Genomic DNA, 12,064 nt, shown 5'->3' with positions numbered 1-12,064 from the left:
ACACACCCGCACACACACACACACACACACACACACACACACACACACACACACACACACACACACACACACACACGCGCACACACACACACACACACACACACACACACACACACACACACACACACACATGCATACACGATTAATGATAAAACTTAGGGCTCATAGTTGAATAATGCACACTGAAAAACAGGCAGAGACCTGCAGAAGGAGGCAGGCTGGCTGGCTTAGAGCAACGTTGCTCACCTGTTAGCCGATGCTGTAGGTTGACAGTGAAAGCCTTCATTCAGAGTGCTGTCATTAAGAGCCCCTGTTAACTCAGGCAAAAGCGAGGAGGATCACACTGCCATGCTGTGTCACACTGAGGACTCAGCAGAGCTAGAACGAGAGCAGCAGCACTAAAAGCAGGGTGAAAGAGGCCAGTACAGGGCCTGCCTTTTGTAAAGAGAGATAAATAAATTGAGTGAGAATGAGGGACGAGAAGCGGGTGGGTGGGCAAGAGGGTGGGGTGGGGAGTGGGGGGTGGGGGGTGGCTAAAAGTGAAATGAAACTTTGGCCATTGTGCTCTGAGTAGATCTGTCTGCGAGTAGCCCCTCCCCTCTCTCATGGTGATCTATATATATACACACACTCTGCACAGCCAATTCAGTCAGTGCTTGAAGTGAACGTGCATGCTTGTGTGTGTGCGTGGGTGTGTGTGTGTATAAACCCACAGGCACCTGAGTCTGTAGGTGAAAGCAACTGCAAGACCAAGCACATGGTTGCTGTGTTCTGAGAAATCTATTAGAGAGAGAGAGAGAGAGAGAGAGAGAGAGAGAGAGAGAGAGAGAGAGAGGGAGAGAGAGGAGCAAGACAGAGCTACAGCTTCCACGAGGGGAGTGGGAGAGTCACAGGCAGAAAGAGACAGAGAAAAGAAAAAGAGAAAAAGTTGTTCCAAGCTTCACGGCCTGCGCGATGGACGACTGTGCCCTCTCCTTCTGGATTTACACAGGAGTGATGTCGGTGTTTGTTGGCAGCACATTGAAGAAGTTCCTGACGTCCCACGTGAGTTCCATGCCCTCACTGGTGGCATGGCTGGGGGCAACGCTGTTGGTGGAGAGGCTGTGCACCCTGTGCATGCCAGCTGTGCTGGCACTAGCTGTGCTCTGTGCCATCTGCTGGCTCTATTCTTCATGGGATGGCCCGCCATACACTCTGCCTGTGGAAGAGAAGGCAGTCTTCATCACAGGTAAGGAGAAAGAGAGAAAGAATAAGAGAAAGAGAGAAAGAATAAGAGAAAACAAAGAAATAAGACAAAAGTGATTGAGCAAGAGAAGCAGAATGTAAATTGATCAGATCAGCACCTCTACTGAATGTGAGATCTCACAGAAATAAATCTCATAACCTTTCTGTCTCAGAGTTATCTCACTGGTGCCGATGCTATTTCTCAATCTGCAGGACTGTTTCATTTTTCCCAAACTGTTTTTTTCAGTGTATCTGACATTCAAGTTTGCACATGCAGTAACTATATAATAATTGAATTATCCACTGACAAATTAGTGAATATAGCAAGTGAATTTAATGCTCCTGTTTCATTGTGGCATATGCGATGCGCTACATTTGCAAAGCACTTCAGAGTATAAAATTTTATGTGGGAAAAAGATTTTTCAAACTATTTTAGTTTTTCTGAGAGTTGCCAAAAGGTTTTCTCATAGATGTAGCCTGAACAATGCAACCTGACTGAAATCAGAAGAAAAAGTAAGACAAACAATTTTCTTCTGTTAGTAGAAATTGAGTTCCATGTGCCTCAGATACCAAGGGCACACCAATCCAGATTAGATACAGTTCCTCAAAAGACAGTGAACAAATTTTCCTGTCTTGCTTCTCTGTCTTCCTAAATAAATTGGTAGAGATGATCCAGATGTTTGATAAACACAGACAATCGTCTGTCTGAAACCAAATTATCAGTGAATGTCTACAAAAAGTAACATTTACAGTGTACACACTGTGACTGTAAGCCCAGTGTCTTCCCAGAGTCTGTAAACAAAACCTCAGTAGGTGTCCTGTGAGGTTTGTTTGTTCAATGGTGTTTTGGCTTTTATTTAATTAATTAATCTCATTTAATTAATAGAGAGGCAATCAATGAATCTGTATGCAACAAAAGCTTAATCTTACATAGCTTTAAAGAGCTGTGTTGGTAATGTGCACATGTCTCTGTGGACGTCTCAGCTTGGAGGATGGTGTCATACATCTATCCAATGTTTTCCTTCATAAACACCTGGGGAAATCCTTCCAGAACCTGTACTACTTTGCCCATATTGCCCAATCCCAAGATTGTATTAAGGCTCCAGAACATTTTTTTCTCATAAATGTTTTGGCATGGAGCAGAACTTTTGGCATGGAGTGTGTCCGCTTGCTTGAGTGTGTGTGCGCACGCGCGTGTGTGTGTGTGAGAGAAAATTCCTATGATGTCTGTTTAAACTATCTCCTTGCATCAGGCTTATGCCAATGCAATATTGATTACTGATTTATAAACAGGATTTCTCAGAATTTGTATTTAAATAGGGACAGGAGTGACTCCTCTGACCATAGTATTTAATTCATGCATACATCCCTCACTACAGGACTCTAAAACACCCCTTATACTGCTTATAAGTTAAATCTCTAAACAATTCCTTGGTTACCAATCATTTCAGCTTTGATGCAGCTGCATGACTGTGTATGCAGGGATAGCAGAGTTGATTGTGGCACCCACGGAAATATCTTGTCAAAATCAAAGCTGCCCTTTGCCCTACTGAACAAACCAGGCTGCAATTAAGCAAGTGACTGGTGAAATGAATACCGCCCACAAATGATAAAATAACAAATATTTTCATTGCACTCACATTGTTTTTTTGTTCTCTCTCACTCACCCCTCCCACCCCACCCCCACAAATCCCCCACCTCTAGCTTGAAATACAGATCAAACACTGAGGCACTACACCAGAGCTGTGTTGCATCTTTCATACCCTCTTCTCCTAGATTACGTTTTCCATGAACTAGGGAAAGAAACTTTTGTTTTGCATGACTAAGCGCATTGAAAACCTGCTGCCGCCAACCAAGCCCATCTGGAAGTGGGTGGTGGTGTGGAGGTATCGAGTGATTTGCTCAAAGACACAGCCACGGGTGCCTGAATACGAGCAGTCCTCTGTTGTAACAGCTATGTCCCACGGTGCACGCCCAGGACCAGAGCTGTAGCCCTCCCCTTTCTAGTAAGTAGCCCTGGGAGGAAATAAGCCCAGTGAGTATATGTAGGTCACACTGTTCATGCCAGCATATAAAGTTGTTTGTTCTGCCCCTTGTTGATTGAGGTCCATTTAGAGGGCTGTTCCTTATCTGCTTCTTGGTGCCTGAGTCACACACCCACTGAATGGAGCTTCATTCTTTGTGCCTACTTCAGCACTCTGTGTTTGCTTTCTTCTGTAGGCAAACTACACCAGGAGTACTTTACCAAAATAAAGAGCAGGGCCTTTCAGATGTAGATGAGCTACTTTATGTAGTCAAATCACCACCTTTAGTATCACTAAAGGTATAGTATCAATGTTCTGGTATTAAAGGCGTGGCAAGTGGCCATTATGTCTTTGTGTTAAAGATGGTAAACGGACCAGTTTGGGCCTGGTCATATATTACAAGGGAGATTGTGGCCATACCTTTGGAAGGGCCGGTTGTTAGAGGATTTTAAGAAAGATCTCAGTTGGCTTCCTTAAATCCATAGAAAGCTGTCTACTGGCATGGCACCCAGGCCCAAATCCACAGTCACGCACCTGAGGGTATTTTTTTTCCTTCTTATAATGAATTTGCATATTATGATGAATTTGCCAAGCCTTGAGGAAGGTTCAGTGTGTCCCTGGATGTCTAACTCACATGTGCAACACACCCACTCCTTGAGTGTACATGCGTTCCTCAGCATGCACCAGCACACGTGCACACGCACACAAGCTGCCAGAACTTGGCACCCAGAAACCTGTGCAGGAAGGCTGAGTCTTCACCAGCCTTTGGATAGTTCACTGGGTGCATACTTGTTACTCTAGTGCTCTGCATGTCTTTTTCAAAATTCCAGCTCCTCTGATCTGTGGTACATCACAAAAAAAGTGATACAATTTTAATGGCAGGACTATCTATAGTTTTGCTAAAGCAATGCAATATGTGAGCTGTAATATTAAACCTCACATATATGAATATGCAGCAGCTAATAATTAGATAATAACAAAGTAGATAATAGCAGATAATAACAAAGTAGAAAATGAAATAAATATTCCATTACAACCAACAAACTAATAAATAAAACTATATTGTGGAAAAATATAATACCAAAAAAAAGTTAAGTCTCTGTAGTAATTTAATGTTTAAATGATGTGGCTCTGAGATATACGTGGTTGCGATGGTCACTCAGCCTCCTCTCCAAGTACAACAAAACTTGTCAAAGTTAGAAAGAAAGGAAAGTTTATTATTAAGAATTTATGTCTTAATGACTTGTTTTTGCAACAGAAGAGAAAATATTTTATGGTATTTACGCTAGACTACACTGACTGCATAATCTTTTCTGTCTTAGCAGCCACATGGAGTGGTGTCTTCCTCTATCTAGTTCAAGAATGTGGTCATTTATTCTCATTTATTCTATATTTTCTTAGAATTTTCTTTGTTGTACTTTTTTAATGATTAAATATTGTACCAGTATGGCAATATGACTTAAGACCTGATACCATTGTAATGTGTTAAATTTATTTCAACAATTTATTTAATATTTTTTTATATGCTATTGTATTTGAAGGTTTATATCTTCATGATCATTGAGATCTTGGGTGAGTACAGGATGTGGGTGCAGCTGACACTCTGCTGAGGTGGTTGAGCAGAAGTTTAATATTGTATGTGGTATAGGTCACGATTACTGAGAGATCATCAGTAAGACTGCCCGTGTTTTATAGATGAAGTTAGCTACGTTAATGGTTAACTATCACAAGCTCAAACCTAAATTTCACACAAATAAACTCAACTAATCTCACCAGAACTATCAATAAAAATATAAAACTAAGACATTCAGTACATTTTGTTAGTTAGTGAACAGTCAGTTAATGCTAGTTCACACATGGCTGATGATAGGTTTCAAACAAACTGATAAGAAATTAATCTTAGCTCAGAACTTGGTTTTAAAAGAAGTTTTCTAATCTGTTAACATAAAATAAGTTCAGTATGTGAGGAAATCAAGGTTATTTTTCCTGTCTCTGTTAGCAGCCTATAACACAGAGGGTTTTAAAATAAACAGTGTTATCTGCTTAATTCCATATTTGGTTGCTTTTTCTAAAGTTTATTGTTAATGCACCAACTTAAATAGAATTCCAAACCAAATTCTGCAAATCTTTGCCAACTCGACAATAGGTGGTTGTGCATTATAGGTACACTGTGTAGGCAACTGATGTTTAAGGGTGCATGATGCTACACTGTGTGGCCAATGCTACTTGTATGCAAATAGACATTCCATAAAATAAAAGTTGGTTTCAATATTGATTTAAAATGTTTAATCCAGATTTCAACAAGGATACTTACCACCTACAGGTTGGCAGGAATAGCATATAAAGCTCTTTAAGCCTTTAGATTAAAGGCTTGTACCACCAGTGTGAAACTCACTGATGTTATGACTTAGGTACCTGTGTATACACAGCTACACTCAGGTAGCTGTGTACACACACTTTGAGTGTATTTGATTGTGTTGCCTTTTAACTGCTTAAGCTTGAATGAAATGCTTGCGGTAACCTTCCACAATACTTGGCTGAAGTTTTTGCCCATTCCTTCTGGCAGAACTGCAGTATCTCAGGTTTTTGGGAATCCTTGTTCAGACCTTCTTTGTCAGTTCTGTCCAAAAAGTTTCTATGAAGTCCAGGTCAAGGCTTTCTGATGTTTATTTTGTTGTATTTAAGCCATTTTATCGCAACTTTGGAGGAATGCTTAGGATCATTGGCTAACTGGAAGACAATTGCAATCAAGTTTGAACTTTCTGGCCAATACCTTGAAGTACTGCTTCAGTATTTCTGGATATAGCCTCCTTCTTCGTGATGCAGGCTACTTTTTGAAGAACACCGTACCCTTACCTTGATGCTGCTTCATGGCTGGGATGGTATACTTTGAATTTTTCCTTTTTCCCTCCTTACACATCGTGGATGATTATGGATCCAACAGTTTCAGTTGGTTTCATCTGACCAGCAAACACTTTGTGAAGAAAAAGGCTCACTCTTTATCCTGGTGATCACTTCAATCTAGCTTTTTTAAAAGCCAGCCTTCTTCATTGTGTAAAGAAGAAGCCCACTGTAATGTAGGACTTTGGAATGGGCTGATGTAGATATATTGGCACCAGATACCTTTAAATCCTTCACAAGTTCCTTGGGGTTCAGTTTAATCTTTCAAACCAAAGTTCATTTAACACTGGGAGTTTTAACATTTTTAGATTTGCATTTGTAATTACAATTGCTTGTAAAGATGCTGAAGGCACCTTCAGTTGTTTGAAAATGTCTCTTACGGAGGAGCTGGGCTTGTGAGATCCTCAGTTTGTTTTCTGACTTGCTTGGATCTAAAGGAAGGACTTTACATACAGTCACAGGTGCCCTCCCCATTAACTGCTAGGTATGACAACAGGCCAATTAGAAGTTCCTAAAACTCTTTACATCAATAACAAAAATCTAGATTTTTAAAGAAACAGTCAATTTAGTATCAACCCAATTACCTATAGTAATATTAATGTATTAATATTAAAAAAAAGAATATTAAATGACCCTAGAGGCCAAATTCAAGCAAGTAGCACATCTCGCCAGTAAGTGCGGGATCTACTAAGGAGTTGGCCTGTCTCCAGTGCTGTTCTGCATAGGCCTGAACACCCTCAGTGAAATCACCATCAAGTGTTGCTACGGATACAAGCTATGGAATGCAGCAACCATCAGCCACCTCCTCTACATGTATAATATCAAGCTGTAGGCCAGATATGACTCACCAGTCCAGCTCAGCAGGATATACAGCAACAACATCGGAATGTCATCCAGACTGGATAAGTGTGGTCGGAGAGGAAAGGTAGCCAGAACTGAGGGAATTGTACTACTGGAAGGTAACATAGCAGATGATGAGGGCAGCTAAAAGTACCTTGGAATCCCACAGAAAAATGGGACTCACAAGACCACATGGAAAGCAGCTACAGACAAATACCTACAAGACTGAGGCAAATCCTGAGAATTCAGCTGAATGAGAAGAACAAGATCTAGGCTATCAACCTACAAACACCTACACTCTACCAGTCATCAGATATATCAACACCTACACTCTACCAGTCATCAGATATATCAACACCTACACTCTACCAGTCATCAGATATATCAACACCTACACTCTACCAGTCATCAGATATATCAACACCTACACTCTACCAGTCATCAGATATATCAACACCTACACTCTACCAGTCATCAGATATATCAACACCTACACTCTACCAGTCATCAGATATATCAACACCTACACGCTACCAGTCATTAGATATATCAACACCTACATGCTACCTGTCATCAGGTACCCTGCTGGCATAATAAGTTGGCCAAAGGAGGAGACAGAAGCCACTGACAATGCATAGAGGATTTCATCCTGAATCCAGCACTCTGAGACTGTACACTAAGTGGATGGAGGGAGGCCAAGGACTATTGAGTGTCAGAGCCACTATCCAGGATGAAGCAAGCAAGATCCAGGAGTAAACCAGGATGACGGCCCCAAGTGACAAGTTGCTTAGTAAATACCTCAGACAGCAGAAACCCAAGGAAGATTGGAATGAGGAGGAACCATCATGGGAGAATGCCGTCATGGGAGCATAGACAGCTCAGAGGCAGTATTAATGGAAGGACAGGAACAAGCTCTGAATACAAGATCAGTAGAGGCTGGGATCTACCATACCAGGCAGGACCCCAGATGCAGGTAGTGCAAAGATGCCCCTGAGACAATCCAGCACATAACAGCGGGATGCAAGATGCTAGCAGGCAGAGCATACATGGAACACCATAACTAAGTTGCTGGCATAGAATATAGAAACATCTGTGCGGGAAGTTCCATGGTCAAAGTGGGATCTACCCCCCAAGGTGGTGGAGAATAACTGTGATAAGATCCTGTGGGACTTCCAGATACAAACTGACAAACTGACAAAATGGTAATGGTTAATCAACCAGACATAGTAGTGGTGGACAAACAGCAGAAGAGGGCCATAGTGATACAAGTAGCAATTCCAAGTGAAAGCAATATCAGGACAAAGGAACACGAAAAGCTTAAGAAATAGCAAGGGCTGAGAGAAGAGCTGGAAAAGATGTGGAAGGTGAAGGTAACAGTGGTTCCAGTAGTAATTGGAGCACTAGGGGCTGTGACCCCCAAACTGTGAGAATGGCTCCAGCAGATACCAGGAATAGCATCTGAGATCTCAGTCCAGAAGAGTGCAGCTAGGAACAGCTAAGATACTACACAGGACCCTCAAGCTCCCAGGCCTCTGCTAGAGAAGATGAGCTTGAAGGAAAAAGACTTACTGGAGGCAGTCTTTTTTATTTATTCATTATTTTTATTTATATGATGGAAAACAATAATGCTGTTAAGAACAGATTAATATATTATCCTGTAGAAAATGACATCTACCTCAATGACACTTATCTAACAGACTTTTTTTTGTTGTTGCTGTAGCTCTGAAGCCTAGACACTGGCCCCCCAACCTCCTTTTTACACTGGCAAAACTCCATAGTGACCTAAGCCACGATGAACACAATGTTCTTATGCCATAGAGGTGTGAATTTCTAATACCTGTGACGATTAGCCACCTCTTAGCGTCTCTGTTTTATTATTTCCCTCTCATGTCTTTGTTTTCCTCTACTTCCTCATTCCGCTCCCTGGTTTAGTTTCTCCGCCCCTCGTCTGTTCCTTTATTCCAGTCCGTGTTTTGGTTCTCCCTGTTCCCATGTTCACTTGAGTCTGTTTAGTGTCTGTCTTGGTTATTTAAGATCTGTGTTTTTGTCTTCTAGTTTGTTGGTTATTGTGGTAAGTTATGTTCCTTCTGTCAGGTTTGCTTTATGCTCGTTACTGTCATCGTTGTCGTCGTCGTCATTGCTTTTCTGTTGACTCCAGTCGTGTGTTATTTTGCTGGGATCATTACAGAATAACCAACCTTAAAATGAGAATGCAGCAGGAGAGCCACGTTAAGTCTAGTCACGTTCCATTCACGTCGGCCACCTTTTCACAATGGTTTGCTCCCAGAGCAAGACATGGATTACATCAAGTCACTACTCTCTACGCTTAGAGACAGGAAGCCTTTGGCTCTACCTTCAGTTATGGCAACACCCAGTGAGTGTAACAGGGAGGGTAAGTCTATGGGAACATACATCATGCAAAGCCGTAATTACCTTCAACACCTGACTTGCCCTAATCCCCTGGAGTTTGTGAAGGTGTTGTTTCTGAAAACAGTTCTTTAGGGTACAGCACTCGAGTGGGCAGAGATAATACTCCAGCACAGAGCTCACGAGGCAAGGACAGTGGAGGGTTTTCTCTGCTTGCTCTCCACATGATTTGCTCCACCTAAACAGCCTGCTGTAGCTGCCACCCTCCCAGACTCCCTATCAGTCCCTGTTTCTGGTATGAAAGAGTCCGCTCAGGCAGTCATCGCTTCTGACTAGAGAGACACCACCCGGGCAGATCCTGCTCCAGTCCCTGTTCTTGGCCTAATGGTGGCCGACTGGCCTGTTCTCGCTGCCCAAGAGGTCTCTCATCCTGTTCCTGTTTCGAGTCTGTACCTGTAGGTGTGCCCCTGGATCTCCCTACAGCACTGTTGACCAGTGCAGCTGCGCCTCCAGACCTCCTGGTCCCACCGCTGCTGACGGGCACAGCCCCAGGCCTGCCGCTGCTGAACACCGCGTCATCGTCACCGCCTGTTCCTGGGGTGGAAGAGACCACTCCACAAGTCCCCGTGCCTCGTGCCTGGCCATCCCCTGTGGTTTTTCCTCGAGACTCCCCTGTACCCCTAATAGCTGCGACAGGTGTGCTCCCAAAGACATATAGAACTCTTTCAGCCACACCTTGCAGTGAGCCAGTGACCCTTAAGACCTCCCGGATCCCTACAGTTCCCGTGTCCATACCATTCGCCCTTCCTGTACCTCCTCTGCCCCCTTGTCTGCTTCTGTGTCTCCAGTTCCTGTGTTGCCTGCTCCTGTTCCTGGTTTAGGCCTTGTCCCTGTTCATGTGTCTATCCCCGTTTATGTGAGGATTGTCCATCCTGCTACTCTGCCTTGTGGTATTAGTGTTCCTTTGCCCATCCCAGTACCTGCACCCATGCCTGTCGTGTATTTTGTTCCTGTGCCCATCTGTCATAGTTCATATCATGTCCTCTGTCCCTGCCACAGTGCCTGTCCCTGTTCCCAATCCCAGAGTATCTCCTCTCCTTTCCTCTCCTGACTCTGTGCCCGCCTCCTCTTCCAGCCACGTTGCCGGTCCAACTCCCTTTCCCCATCCTACTTCTGTCCTGTGATCTGTCCCTACTCCACTGCTTGTCCATGGTTTAGCCGCGAGACCCATACAACTCCTATGTCTGGTTGTAATCTGGTTGTAATCCTACCCCTGGCCTGGCTTCTACTTCTCTGTTTACTCCATGTGTACCCCCCCCCCCACATTTCCTGTCCTGCCTCGTCATCCCTAGCTCCTCCTTTTATTCCAGTCCCTGCTTTGTGTAGCCCTTTTTTCTAACTCCCTGTCTTTCCTGAACTCCCACCCCTGTTCCACCCTCTGGTATTAGGCTAGTTTTTGTTCTTGTTCCTGTTCCTGTCTGTTCTGATGCCCTTGTCTGTTTTTAGTTCCTATCCCTTGGCCCCTGGTCTGTTTTTGAATATTTTTTCCTGGTTGTGTTTGGTTTGGTGTTCTGGGTTTTGCACGCTTCGGTGAGGGGTTCTGTGACGATTAGCCACCCTCTTAGCGTCTCTGTTTTTATCATTTCCCTCTCATGTCTGTTTTCTTTTACTTCTTGCTTTCGTTTCTCCGCCCCTCGTCTGTTCCTTTATTCCAGTCCGTGTTTTGGTTCTCCCTGTTCCCATGTTCACCGGAGTCTATTTAGTGTCCGTCTTGATTATTTAAGCCCTGTGTTTTTGTCTTCTGGTTTGTTGGTTATTGGGGTAAGTTATGTTCCTTCTGTCAGGTTTGCCTTATGCTCGTTACTGTCATCGTTGTCGTCGTCATCATAGCTTTTCTGTTTACTCCGGTCACGTGTTATTTTACCATCAGTGTTACCCCTTTGCCTGTGTTTTTTACCCTTCATATTCGTGTTTCCCTCATTTAATAAACCGCCTCCTGCATTTGCGTTCTGCCTCTTGCCTGTTCCTGGTGGGATCATTACAATACCACACAAATACCCCCCCCACACCCCACATGTGCCAATACAGCCACAGGCATTATCCTCTGTGATCAGGTTTCCTATAATTTCCTATCTTTTTAATTGATATATTATTTTAGCAATGGCGAGCCATGAGGGTGTGTTTGTGTGTAAGTGGTTTGCTACTGGTTGCATAAGCGTGAGCCAGCCAGTGAGCTTGTCTCACAGTATCACTGTGATAGCATTTAGGTAAGCACTAATTGCAACAGGACAGTAATACAACAGTGTGACTCTACCTTAACCTAGGGCTGGAGAATTAAACATATTTGGTGTGTGTGTGTGAGCATAAGAGGGTGTATGTTACTAGCTCTCTCCCCTGCCAGAACTCTGACAGGCCTTTCTCTTACTCAATGTCCCTGGAACAGCTCCAGTTCAGAGCAAAGTGATAGTGAACCGTCCCAAAAATATCCACACTGGTCTTCCATAACCTTTCCTCCTGCAGCTCCTCACAGAGCCACACCTGCGGGTCACTGTAGTGTCATGGCCAGGTCAGCCAAACGGGGGAGTTCCATCCAAAAGGCCTCAATCGCAAAGTTCATGGACTAAATTGTTCACCAGCAACATTTGCAGCAAGTGTATGAGCTGTTCCCTAATGGCTTTATAACAGGCTCCCACAAGCTAGTTCTGCAA

The 12,064-nt window shown here is 43.5% G+C and overlaps 1 protein-coding gene across 1 annotated transcript in view; it reads left to right on the top strand.

Annotated features, from left to right (window-relative positions):
• Positions 1 to 660: 660 nt before the first annotated feature.
• The window catches only part of hsd11b2 (hydroxysteroid (11-beta) dehydrogenase 2), a 20,103-nt gene continuing 8,699 nt past the window's right edge, over positions 661 to 12,064 (top strand). The window contains exon 1 of the mRNA XM_027018671.2: positions 661 to 1,228. Coding sequence (XP_026874472.2) covers positions 955 to 1,228 — 274 coding nt within the window. The 5' untranslated portion in view covers positions 661 to 954. The remainder of the gene's footprint in view (positions 1,229 to 12,064) is intronic.

The sequence above is a fragment of the Electrophorus electricus genome, chromosome 21 (genome assembly GCF_013358815.1).
Source record: "Electrophorus electricus isolate fEleEle1 chromosome 21, fEleEle1.pri, whole genome shotgun sequence".
Lineage (NCBI taxonomy): Eukaryota > Metazoa > Chordata > Actinopteri > Gymnotiformes > Gymnotidae > Electrophorus > Electrophorus electricus.
Note: the sequence above shows the minus strand (reverse complement) of the source record. Positions and strands in the feature narration are given on the sequence as shown.